Source organism: Lygodium microphyllum, chromosome 28 (assembly GCF_053477565.2).
Source record: "Lygodium microphyllum isolate KBCC chromosome 28, Lygodium_microphyllum_v1.1.10, whole genome shotgun sequence".
Lineage (NCBI taxonomy): Eukaryota > Viridiplantae > Streptophyta > Polypodiopsida > Schizaeales > Lygodiaceae > Lygodium > Lygodium microphyllum.
Genome location: NC_141162.1, coordinates 23378452 through 23392303, shown reverse-complemented (window position 1 = coordinate 23392303; position 13852 = coordinate 23378452). Strand labels below are relative to the sequence as shown.

The 13852-nt window shown below is 41.0% G+C and overlaps 1 protein-coding gene across 5 annotated transcripts in view; it reads right to left on the bottom strand.

The window, feature by feature from the left end:
* LOC148011248 (phosphoadenosine phosphosulfate (PAPS) reductase family protein) overlaps window positions 1-13852 on the bottom strand; it is a 50564-nt gene that overhangs the window by 12804 nt on the left and 23908 nt on the right. For all 5 annotated transcript variants that reach the window (XM_087670328.1, XM_087670331.1, XM_087670327.1 and 2 more), the window contains exons 10-12: window positions 7624-7704; window positions 7454-7525; window positions 7245-7307 (exon numbers count right to left, since the gene is read on the bottom strand). In XM_087670328.1, the coding sequence (XP_087526454.1) occupies window positions 7245-7307; window positions 7454-7525; window positions 7624-7704 (216 nt within the window). The remainder of the gene's footprint in view (window positions 1-7244; window positions 7308-7453; window positions 7526-7623; window positions 7705-13852) is intronic.

The window sequence follows — 13852 nt, the reverse complement described above, 5'->3', positions numbered from 1 at the left end:
TCATTAATGAGAGACTACCCCAAAAATTTTTCTCCACTGGGAACAGCTAATCCAATGATCTCACTATCAATAGCCAATTTATCCAACAAAGGGAGTATCGAATGGCACAAATGTGAATATCTAGGGACTCTGAGGACATTCCTCGCAAGAGGGCGAGAAAGAGCAATCTCATAAGTCACTCCCCCATAAAGGGCAAAATGCACCATTGCACCAATGCTAATAGTATCATTAAGAGATACCATTCCAGGCCCAAAACAAATGGCAAGCATCAAATGTTGAAGAAATAACCAACTAACATGATCAAAAGCTTTTTCAAAACCACCAGCTGGTCAAAGGCTATCTCGACTAGGAACTAGCCCAGGTGGTGCTGGTGTGAGGACTCCATGACTAGTCTGAGGGAGGTGTCTCTTCCAAATAGCAAGGGATATCTGGCTCAGAATACGCTATAGGCTCTGCATCTACATATGCAATGCTCCTCACTCTCCACCTCCTCCTAGCATAGCCTGCAAATCCACTCAACTCGGCTGCCCTCCCTATCTCAATCTTAATCTAGTGAGAAGGTACCTTGATCTGACCAACGGCTACTCATCTCTCATGTGGCATGTATACATCTAGGTATCCAGGTCTCTCAAGGAAGCCATCTGTTGTAGTCTTCATGAAGCGGTCTCTGTAGTGCAACATCTTTGGGAGAAGGGGCTGCCTAGATGAAACTCGTGTATGATGTATGTACAAGTGGTAAAGGTCCTACCGCATGACCAAGATCTTGTCTATGTGGGGGAGGTGTATGAAGAGGGGGTCAGGGTCATACTGAAAGGGGGGGAGATGGTTCTTTCGGCCAGGCTAGCTATAAAAAGCCTGAAATAAAATAATAAAATACATCAAGTCAACAGGCTGAAAACTAGCCGACTAGAACAAACTAACTATAATCATAAAATGCTGCAATCAATGCCTGACTGCCACATGGCACCTATCCGCCCTACCAAATCTACCCAAATTGCACAATAATTGCTGATGACTCCATCAAAACTATCCGACCTGCTCCATATAGGGTAAGTTTTCCCTGAACTATCTTGCCAAAGTTTCTGCTTGTCTTGGGAATGACCAAATCCCTAACACTCCCCCTTAGATCCTAGACCCAGCATAAGGCTTAGGGATCTAGAATGTTGACCAAGAATAGCCTCAGGGAGTACTTTGGTAAACATCTACCACATTATCCTCTATCTTACAATACTCCACATCTATAGTCCTATCCAACACATTCTCACGAATGTAGTGATATTGTATCTTTATGTGCTCCTTCCTAGCATGGAAAACACGATTCTATACCCAAGCTATGCAACTCTCATTGTTGCATTGAAGTAGATAACAGGGCAACTATGGATTGCTCCTTGCTACTCCACAAGATAGCACCTATACCAAAAATGAAGCAATAACCTGACATTGACCTCCCATGACCAACATCTCCAGCCCAATTTGAGTCCACTATCCAACCTCATAGCACCAAAGCTGAACCATCCACACCTGCTAGATAAAATAGGTCAAGGTCAAGAGTCCCCCTCAAGAACCACAATATCCTCAATGCAACCTACCAATAACCTTATTAGGTTCACTTATAAATCTGGCAAGCAAACCAACTGGAAAGCACAAATCAATTCAACTATTCAAAAGCCATATCAATGACTCAACCAATTGTTCATTGTGGGAGAAATCCACCAACGGTGGATCTATATGAGCCATGGCCTACCAATTCGAATCCATGGGAGTTGAAATAGTTCGACACTCTAGATCGTCATTTTCCCGTGCTCTAACCATTTTTGTTTTCCAGACTTCTAATCAAAAAAACTTGTTTTGGGCATAATTGACAAGAGAAAAGAGACATACAACCCTGGTAGGAACGCATAAGCAGGTAAGGCGAATCCAAACAGCAAAAAAATAACTGCCACAATGATAAAATATTCCAAAGCACCAACTTCAGACAGAATCTTGGAAGCTGACCTGTGCTATTCTCCTCCTCCTCTAAGTCGCTATTCAAGAACGTAGACTTGACATCCAACCGTAAACCAGCCATCTCCTATGGCTAGCAAGAGGTAAGACAATCCAAATGGGAGCCATACATGTTGTGGATGCAAAAGTATCATGGAAATCAACACCTAGCCTTTGCGCAAAACCCTTGGTAACCAACCATGCCTTATGCTTGTTGAGTGTGCCATCACTGAGATACTCGGTCTTAGAGACCCACTTGACTTCAATCACCTTATGATGAACTAGCTAAGGCACAAGATAGCAAGTGCCATTCTATTCAATAGATTTTAATTCCTAGTCCATAGCCTTCCGCCAATGATCAGACTCTAATGCTTCCTTTACCAATGTTGGCTTCCCATCTTGCATGGCACGCACTATCAAACCATAGTTAATGCAAACAGACTTGGTAATGTACCTAGTACTTTCGAGACCGCCACAAGCCATCCAGGAGCTACCACACCTCGATATCATGGAGTATATCATGAGCCCAATGAGGAGGGGTCGATACTCCCCTCGCTGCTCTCTCTTTGCTAAAGTCTCTGGAACATCCGTGGGGATACCAATGGAGAAGCAATCTCCTCATCTGTAGATGGAGTCTCAAGAGGCAAGGCTCCATTGGAACCAACTCACGTGCCTAACTATCATCTACATCTCCAAGAATAGGGTGCTTCTCACTCCCCTCTAAAGCTGAAACAACCAAACATCTCAGCTTATCTAGACATCATGTGAGATGGGACCATATATCCTGTACCCCTATGTGACTGCGAGTTGTAGCCAACAAACATATGTTTCTTAAAAGCCAAATCAAACTTATCCCTATGTTTTGTGAACAAAGGCATCACATTTAAATATCCTCAAATAGGAAACATTCAACTTTAGCCCAAAATATGCCTCAAAAGAAGTCATACTTCTAATTGTAGATGTAGGTGACCGATTTACAATATAAACTAGGGTGGCCACTGCTTCAGCCCAAAGACACTAAGATATCTGTCAATGCTCCATCATAGTTTAAGCCATCTCAATCACACTCCTATTCTTCCGATCCAAAATACCATTCTCTTGAGGAGTGTTCATGTTAGTATACTCCTACTAAATTCCTCGATTTGTACAAAACCGATATGATTCATTAGAGATAGGCTCTCTACCTTTGTCAAATCTCACTATTCTCCTGATGTCCCTGGCAAAGCATCTATCTCGTCTTTCCATCAAGAACCTAAAAGGAGTCCTTGCCAAGCTCAACCATGAGGCCAAGTCCACAAATCTTGCTCACAAAAAGGAGACAATAGCCCAAGCCTAGAATATAAAGAACCTCCAAAGTATGAGTACCATTGTACCCATCTGAAATCAACTGCATATCACCCTTACTCTCTCTATAAGAACCAAAAAACTATCGCTAGTCAAAATATGCCCATGCATCGAACAAATATGGGAAACACTATTTGGAGGAGTCATCCGGCAGGAAGCACCATTGTCCACAATCCACTCACAAGTCTATGGGGCCATCAATGTTGCATCAGACAAATCCTATGAAAAAGGCTCAATAACCTCCAAATGTATCCAAACGTAGAATGTTATTGATGAAAGAACAACCATCGCTCCTAGTCTTTTGTAGTCTTTTTTTCCTCCTCCTTGGTGTCCTTATCCTTGTCATGACAATATTTCTTCCGATCCTTATCCTTGTCAAGAAACTATCATCACCCACCAAAGGTGGTGGTCCTCTCCATCTAGCTTTTGCACCTATGGAAGGGCCGGTAAGATAGGGACCTTTCGGTCCATAATTGCCTAGAACTCCACATCAATTTCAAACAACATGACACCTAAATAACTTGCACAAAACATGATAGCCCCCTCTGACTCTGAAAAGGTAGCTTGCTAGGGCTTCCTCCCCTCCTCCTTCGCACGCCTTAACCACTAAAGGTGATTAAAAAACAACACCTACTATTAAAGGCTGAAGATGCAGCCTTTTCTACTCCTTTGATAGCGAAACCTGCAAAAAACAGCAAACCTCCTTCCTTTCCCACACGGCTCTGCTCAGTTCAACCTTAGTTGATGCACAGTCCTCTTGCTTGCCCTCTAACGTCGACAACGCAGCCTTGGTGTTGCACTGAAACCTGGTCTTCAAATCTGCAACAATCAATCAGCCCTTCAATGCTACTCTAATACCATGTTAGAGTGCAGTGAATGCAGAAAGCGTATGACTCAATTGAAAGAAGTAAACACGGAGAGAGAGAGAGAGAGAGAGAGAGAGAGAGAGAGAGCAAAATGCAGAAGATGGTAGAGTAAGAATGCTAAAGATTGAAGAAGAATCTATACAATGGGTTGTCATAGTATCACCAACTAGAGCTCTCTCTATCACCCGCAAGAAACTGAAATCTAAATGTGTGTAACCCCTGGCCACTGAAGCGTCCCTCCAAGATCCAACCTACACACAAGACAACGCAAGCCAAACTCACCATAAAAGGGATTGGACATCAAACTCACCTCCAAGCCGTAGATCCAAACCGGCTCACCCCCGAGCCTAAGAGCTAGTAGCACTCTAGGCCACCACCAACCTACACCATCTCAGTGTATAGGTGCATTGGCCAACGGGGGCCAAGAGTCCAAGAGTGGTGATCACACAATGAATGTGCACAATAGGGCCTTCAGTCCTATAAAAAGGACTCCGCTACCCTAACCCTGAAGTGCCCTTAGTGTGTTCGCACTAAGTCACTTCACGACCGCTGTGGCAAATGCTACTAGTGCCCATCAAGATGTCCACGGACATAACACTTCCCCTCTTATGAATGGTTGCTATCCTCAACAATATCCTCAACGATGAGGTGAGAAAAACCGCTCCTCAATGAATGTACCAACTCCAATGTAGCTTTTGCCTCCGTGCAGTTTTTGTCAGCAATCTAATCAATCAGCTCATGTGTGAGTCTAGCATGTGTTCTAGTGGGCTAGACATTTTAGGTATTTTCAGTGTTCATTTTAGTGCTTATTTTGGCATTTTATGCTAGCCGACCTAATGCCATTTTTGGCATTCTTTTGGCCTATTTATTCAAGCTCCTCCTCCACACTTTGTCATTTCATCACTTGCAAATCCAATGCATGCCCTATAGAGAGAGGGAGCCAGTGACTCATTGTTGTACATGACTGTCTCATGTTTGATATATGGATTTCAAAGCATATCTCTAAGTTCTCCTTTGCATTGTTCGTGTTTTCTCTTTTCTCTCTCTTCTGTCTTGTGTTCAGCAGTCTATTTCAACATTCTTTCATGCTTCCATTGCTGCATCCACTCCTAACATGGTATCAGATTTCAGGATCTACGTTCCTGCTGCTGTTTTCTGCTAATTACAGGTCTTCCCTTGCTGATTGCTCATCCTGTCCCAACCTCTATAGTCTGCATTTACTGCATTAGTTGCTCCTACTGTCTGCATCTTGTCTCCAGCAGTCTATGTTTGAATTTTCTGCATTATTTTATTGTGGTATTGCTGCATTTAATGCCTGTTTTGACTCGTACACGCTGGGCAATTCTATTTTCAGGTTCTGTTGGCTGTAATCTTCACTTTCTAGCTGTGTTTTATCAGATTTTGTCCTTTTGCAACACTTATTTTGTGATCATCGATCTCGACACTGCGTGTGAACTCCAATCAATGGAGTCTATGCTGTTCTTTGGCTGTATTCTCTCTCTCCTCCTCTTCTTTCCTTTATTTTCTCTTCCTATCCTCTCCAAATGAACTCCAATCAATGGAGTTTGTGTTGTGATTTGGTTGTATTCTCTCTCTCCTCCTCTTTTTCCCTTTATTTTCTCTTCCTATCCCCTCCAAATGGCTCCCCCCCTAGTGTTCTACTAATGACAAACTTCACAACCTTGATTCTCTCACATGAAGTGCTATTCTGAAAGCACGATTTGTGTAGAAGTAGTTATGGTACATTGTTTCTAGAGCTTTTGAGCATCTTGAGCACCCCACTCTTCTTCCAACTAATTTCTGAGGACAACTATGAAGAAGTTGTGCTCACATGGGATACTGATGATGCATGTGCATATTCTACTCTTCTTTGCCGTATCATTGATTTCTAAGGACAACTATGAAGAAGTTGTGCTCACATGGGATATTGATGACCCGAGCATATTCTACTCTTCTTTGTCGTATCTCTAAAGAGGTTCTCTTAGTAGTCACCTCCTGCAAGATTGCTTCATAGATATGGGCGAAACCTCAAATGTTGTACGAGGCTCCCTCAACTATGTGTGCCGTTACCCTTTATGGACAGCTCCAACAAATTAAGTTTGAGCCGAAGGATACTATTCATTCATTCTTGCTTCATGTTACACAAGTACAGGATCAACTTTGACACATGCAATCTGCCCTTCCACACGCTCATTTTGTGGGGACTGTCCTCAAGAAGCTCCCTCTAGAATTTAATGGAGCAGCCAATACTTTGCAAGCCCAAACGTCATCGACGTTAGTGAGCTTTACCCATATGTCCTCCGTGCTACTTGAGCATGATACAGGGGAGGCTTCCATCTCACTATGTGGCTCCAATGGGACATTTGCAACTTCAGAGAGAGATGACAGGAAGAAGTCAAAGGTCTGATGCTATCACTGTGGTAAGAAGGGATATTTGCACAAGGATTGCAAACAGTCAGTCGCTTCATGGAAGGAGAAGGAGAAGCAGCAATAGGATACAAACCCCTCCATCGAGTCATCCACCTCCTCCCACTCAAACTCGTATCATCCGGCCAAGGCCCAGAAAGGGTCATTAAGTTCCTTTCTCGTTCTGGTGACAGCTGAGAACTTGGGAAACTAGTGTTTTTACACCCTTTTAAGAGGCAAAGATCATACAGCATGAATGGTGTTTTGGCAAGATTGAGAAATAACTGTAGATTTAAAAAACTGCCTCAGCTGGATAATCTTTCAGGTGGAAGTCAGGGCTCTCTTCGCTGTTGCCAAGCAGCTCAGATTGTCATACTGGGAAAAACCTGATATCAGTTACCCACAAATCCAAATAGCTACCAGCACAAAATCTTAACTTATTAAGGAGACTGCGGATTGACAACAATAACAGTAACTGTACTGGAAAAAGATCGTGTCAAAACAAAAACAAAACAGAAAATCATGTGCATCGAAAGAAAGGCAAATCCTTACTTCAAAAATACCTGCATCTATAGCTCACTGGTACATAGAGAAGGAAAGTTCAAATGTTTCAAAAGAAAAGACACTGGCACAACGACCACATACCACAGGTACTGCAATATCTTTATGATGCCACAGTTCCGTAATCCCTTCAGGTAGCTTTGCCATCTACAAACACAAAACAGAGTAGCTGTATATCATGAACATCCAAACAAAAACAAAGGTACACAAGCACACAAACCCAGCACAGCCAGACTGTCTTCTCAGTACAATGTGTACATGAAAAGGTTCGGGGACCACAGTTAAATCATTACATCATTCTGATCACCAGGGCACTGGTCTGCTAGTTGCTGTCTAAGATATTCTTCAAATTCTTCATCCGGAGCCTACAAGCACAGAGACTTACGTTTAGAAAAGTAAGGAAGAAACAAGAACAAAAATGGCATCACATGTTACCTATTGAAAACATACAATAACTCCTTACCAACCGAACACCAAAAGCTTTTGCTACACCTGCTACAGAAACATCGGAGTGGAATGAGCCCACTCCACCAGCAATAAAGACCTGAAACAGGTTGTTGCAAATGCAAATTTTTCACAGATTGAAACTTAGAACTGCATTCACAAGCACTCCAAAAACACTGTATGAGATGCACCCAAAACAAGCGCCCCCCACCCCCACCAAACAAATGAAAAAAACCAGGGAAAAAAGAAAGAGGGAGAATATAAATACAAACACTTCCTCCAATCATTACTTCCAATAAACAGAAGATTTCTGCTGATACAATTTGTGCAATGGTTCCAACAAACAAAATTTTGCACTAATACAATCTGTGCAATGGTTGCGACTCTCCAGCATAATCCACATGAAAATAGTAGAGTAAAAAGCAGAACTGATGGGTGTTGATACTCATAAGCTCTGCAGAGCATCAAAGAGAGAGGCATATCAGGCAATAGATTGCTTTTGGTTTTGAAGTATTTTTCCTACGTGGCTATGTCTTGATGATATGTATTGCTGTGTTACACTGCTTCACTATAGCTGTGGATGTGCCTTAAGTGACATGAATAGCTGGGCTACACTCTGCTTCACTATAGCAGTGGCTATCCCCCAGTCACATCACACTTAGGCGTACTTGCAATGCCAGCAATACCTGGAAGACGGTCATTGTAACCAGGTCTCATGCTGTGAATTTTCCCAAACTTGCTGAATTCCCTCATCCATTGCATACGTATCCTTCCTATGAGTAAGATCTTTTATATCCAATATTAGCAGCATTGAGTTCTGAACAGTGTGATGCATCAGGCAACCAATCTTCTTCTTTTTTTTGCCAAGGGAATAATCAATATTGGTGTCCATAGGAGATGCCTTACATGGCTAATATTTGGAGGGGAGGCAACCCCCCTTGTGGACCTCTAGGTGTGTGATTCTAACCGCAGGGGGGGCAAGTTCCTGTTGTGAAAAAACATATTAACTATCCCAATAGAAAAAACTCCATCCAACAAGTAATGTGTCTGCAGGGTAAGAGCATGAACTTCTGTCACTGATTCCTTCTCATCAAAAGTTGCCCATCTTTTGTGCTTTTCACACAAATACTTCTGGTTTAAAAATGCCTTTAACTCTGATTTATCTTGATATCCAACAGACAATGTTTCCAATAGTTAGAGCATGAAATACTGCAATAAATCCGTCTACTAAATGTTTAGTGTTAGAGCCCAAGAGAGAGGAAGAGCAGCTATGGCAGATGTAATTCCACACACACACGTGTGTGATGTGAAAGTACAAAGCCAGGGCCTCATTACGCAGGCTGGAGTACACACCCCCAACTTTGGTCCTGATTAAATGTTTGGTGGTGTAGAGAGTGTTCAAACCTTCACACTCACATTGACACACAATAAAGTGCACACACACAAGAAGGTGGTAAATAACTAGCAAAGCCATGTCAAGTCATGGGTGACTAAACCCATAACACGTAACATGAAGGAAAATGTGAACATCTTACCTCGTAATAGACAATGTCTAGTCCCATACAAAAGATTCTCAAGCGGAATAATACAAAGTTATTTGTAGCTAGCCAAAACATGGCATGTTCTACCAACAAGTAGTATGGCATGGTCCAAAGATGCATGTGCATAGCTCAAAGATTGATCAAAAGGCCAACATGGTTCAAAGGCACAATGCACATGAGCAAGGGTCCTAAATCTAAGTATGGCTTTAGGCCAACTAGTTACAAACCCCCCAAAAGGTACAACTCCTTTGAGATTCTCAAAGAAAGGAAATACTGAAAATAAGTACAACTCATTTCGGATCTAGGCAGAGTACCCCACATTGTTATTTAATATAATTGATGAAATGTCTCAGCACGTGCAAGTGCATGCCAAGTGTCTAGGATCAAACACAATTTCATTTTCATTTATACTTATATTTAAAAGGCATAGTCGTACTTTTGTTCATTATTGTCAAGAGACTGATTTAATGGTGACTATCATTGCCTTTTCTATGGTCAATGCATGAGATACAACTCGTTTGACATTCACAAAGAAAGGAAATATTGAAAATAAGTACAACTCATTTCAAATTTAGAATCTAGGCAAAGTACCCCACACTGTTATTTAATATATGTGATGAAATGTCCTAGCACGTGCGAGTGCATGCCAAGTGTCTAGGATCAAACACAATTTTATTTCTATTTATATTCATATTTTAAGCATAGTCATACTTTTGTTCGTCATTGTCAAGAGACTAATTTAATAGTAACTATCAATACCTTTTATGTGGTCAATGCACTCTCATCATCATTAGAGTCGATGTAAGAAGTTGTGGTTACATAGTTTGCATGCTCTTTCTCTTACTACTTTCCTTTCTTCTTGCACCATTGATAAATTGTAAGACCAATTCTTCTACAATAGCTACATTTTAGCAACTTGGCTTACTATAGAATGCACGGTTCTGAGTCTTTACCTCATCATTCTCCATCCATAAGAATGGGGACAATCTCCTCGTAATACATTTCACGTCCTACTTTGAGTGCTATGTTAGGTTAATGCTCATTTGCCACACGTGCACGCACACTCACAATGAACAATGAACGGGAAGAGAGGAAAGGAAAATCGCATCTACTAATGTGAGAACAGTACGAAAGTACAATCCCTAAGGTATTAAAGTACCACTCCTAAAGTAGATGTTCACATGGGAAAAAAAAACCTTCTCTGAGTAGAAGGTACAAAGTACTCATGGATAGGGGAGCCTTCACACCAGAACAATGGAGGAACACGATAAGTATAACAAACCCCCCTAGAATGAATGATGTGAACATATACAAGGAATGGTAGATTAGTCCCCAAAATGGTAGTAAGACTAAAGCTCTTGCAAAAGGATTCAAAAATTTCTTTGGAAAGAGCTTTACTATATACATCTACCAAATTGTCCTATGTAGGGATGTAAACCATCGTCCATGTAAACCTCCCCTACATGGAGCCTATCTCTAGGATAATGATAATGCACCTCAATGCGTTTAGCACAAGCATAAAATACCAATTCCTACCAACTACCATGGCACTCTTGACTCTGAGTATAGATAGGAGTGGGTGGCTATTGTCCCACACTAAGATCAATCAAAAGACATCTAAGCCATATAATTGTAAATATTGCCCTGTATTCAGCTTCACAATTGAATGTAGCAAATCTAGACTGTGTCTTGCTTGGCCAAGAGATGGATGAATCACCAAGCATAAAACAATTACCACTAGTGGACACTCATGTGTCAAAACAACCAATCCAATCACTATCCATGAATGCATGCAAGCAAAAAAAACTCACAAGCTGAGACTTTCTTCTCGCTCAACCAAACTATACTTTCCTAAGATCTTATCCTTTTGCCTTGTCAAGCCTTGACTTTCGCACACATGAGCCCTAGCAAGGCCGACAAAGACCCAAAGCAAAAGTGAGATGAGAAACATGCTAGGACAATTTGCATGCGCAAGATGGCCCAAAATGAAGGAACATTGAATCGGGACAAGAAATAGCACATACAAACGATGTCTCTATCACACCAACTCAAGTCCAATTATTCTCCTTGTGTTTTGAAAAATAACCATGATATAACAATAATAGAAATATTAGTTGAATAATATTAGTAACACAAATCGCAACTACTTGAGTCCCAAGATCCTTGTGTACACCTTGAGAGTTAAGTAGATGAAAAAACAAAGGTGTCTCTAGGGTAAATGTCACAGGGACATGTATTTAATGCTTAACTTTGATATTATTGAGTTGTATACATGTGAAATGCACGTTAGTTAAGCCATGATGACAACCTAAGAACCCCAAGTGAATAGCGGGTGACATTGGCAAAAGTTGTATAAGGTTATGCTAGACAGGTATTTGTGGATGCCTCATGTCAGTTTGGGTTTAGCCTATTTATTGGGCCATTAAAATAATTAGTGGTGATGTTGGGACTAGGCATTAATTAATTAATTACTACTAGTCATAGGCTAGTTAATGTTTGGAACAATTAACTATTCCATGGGGGTTAGCAAATTAAACATAAATGGACACTAGCTAATTCTCGGGTACGAACAAAGGAACAATTAATAGATTTTTGAAAATTAAATTATTAAAGTTAATTTATTTAATGTGAAAATTACATCAAAAGGCTACAAAAGTGCCAAACTTTCCCATCCAATGCTAAGATTCACCTAAAAGAGGGGCTAGGGTTATTGGGACTGGTTGATGTTGGCGGCTCCAACCATTATGAAGGCTGGGACACGAAGAGAGAGAGCTCCTACTACATTTTCCAGCCATTGGTGATCAGCCTAGCCATTGAAGACTCTCAAAAAGCTGTTGCCAACTAATAAGGAGGCCATGGGAGGTAGGCAACAGTCCAAGTAGGCTATCTGCAAGCAAGTAACAACAGATTTTGGGCCCACAAGGGCAAGGGACTACATGTGGGGCTCCTATTTATGGTGGGTTGCAGCTAGGTAGCAACTCTTTCTCACAATAAAAATAAAAAACTTCTCTTCCCTAAGCTTCCTCTCTCATGTATTGATAATCCCTCAACAATTCTCAACCATTTCCAACTCCTAATGAAAAGCAATTAAAGAAAATTTTGGTAAGCCTTACAACAAAAATTAGGGTTTCTCAACCAGCTCCATAATCGAACATATAGCATGCTCTTAGTGTGTGAATTACTAAAACCAAGAGCAATCCAATGAGCACGTATTTTCTTGTACCATGGCCGAAGTGCCTATTTCAAACCATACAAGGCCTTAAATTGTACCATGGCCGAAGTGCCTATTTCAAACCATACAAGGCCTTATTGAACTAACACACTTTTCCTTTTGATCCTTTTTTAACAAAGCCAAGAGCTTGAGTGGCATAAACCTCCTCGCATAAATCACCATTCAAAAAAGCAATTTTCACATCCAACTAATGCACATGCCAATCAAAATGGGCAGCCAAAGCAATAACACTACGAATGATAGTCAAACATGAAGTGGGTACAATTGTCTCATCATAGTCAATCCCATGTTGCTAGACATATCTTTTGCTAACAAGACGTGCCTTGTAGCGCACAATGGTACCATAAGATCTATGTTTTAGTTTGTAAACCCACTTTCTGCCTATAGCATGCTTACCAAGAGACAAGTCGCATAACTCCCATGAGCCATTTTTATGTATAAAGTCCAACTTTAATTAACCACTACTTACTCTGAGAAGCATCATCAAAAGATATGGGCTCTTCATTGCATGCAGTAGCAATGAGAACTTGTGCAACATATTGACCCTAAGCATGTCTATTGACAGCCCAAGTTTCACCACAAAGAGGAACAGGCTATTTGTTGTCGCGTAAAGTGTCTAACCAAGGCTTGCCCGCCTTCATTCTATGCCAAATACATATCCCCAAAGCTATTTTGCAACCAAGACATGCCTCATGATGTATGCCCACATGGGATAGTTGATCCCATCCAACTTATCATTATTTCCAAACACGTTAAGCAAGTCATTCTGAGAAGCCATTGCTTGCTAAAAATTGTTCATATTTTTCAACAGCTACTATCCAAATGTATATGCAAGTGAAACACGAAAGAATGCAAGAGAAAGCTCAAAAACTTATGATTTTACGGCCTGAATATTGATGGAGGAGCTGAATATCAAAACATTAAAGCAAAATTTGTATCACAGAATGATGAATTGGGCCTCAATGTCAATGAATTTGAGCAAATTCCACAAACACCCCAAATTTTTGTGATGAAATTTTCTCAACCAAAAAGCCTTCAAGCCAATTTGCCCCTTGGTTTGCTAGGGGATTGGCCTTCAATTTTGCTCCCTAAACGACAAATTCTGCCCCAAACTTAATGCTGGCTAGCTGACCTCTTGAAATTCTCTGAAGTCTCTAAATTTCAGCTACCGAATTTCAAGTACTAGGCTCTCAATTCTAAGCACTCTTCCTAGGGTGGTGGGTAAACCCTAATATCTATTGCAAATTAGGGTTTAGCAATAGAAATTCTTCAATTGCGACCGCTTGCGACCGAATTTGGTTGAGATCTCTTGAGGGAAGTTGCGAATTGACCAAGAGAATAGAAAGGAAGCTAGAGAGAGAGAAATTTCAGAGTTTCGTTGCCAAAATTGGCTGAAATTTAAATGCTGCCCTACTGTGAATGGGTGATTGATTTGGTCATGATCTGCCCATTTCATGGAGGGAGTTTTGTAAGTC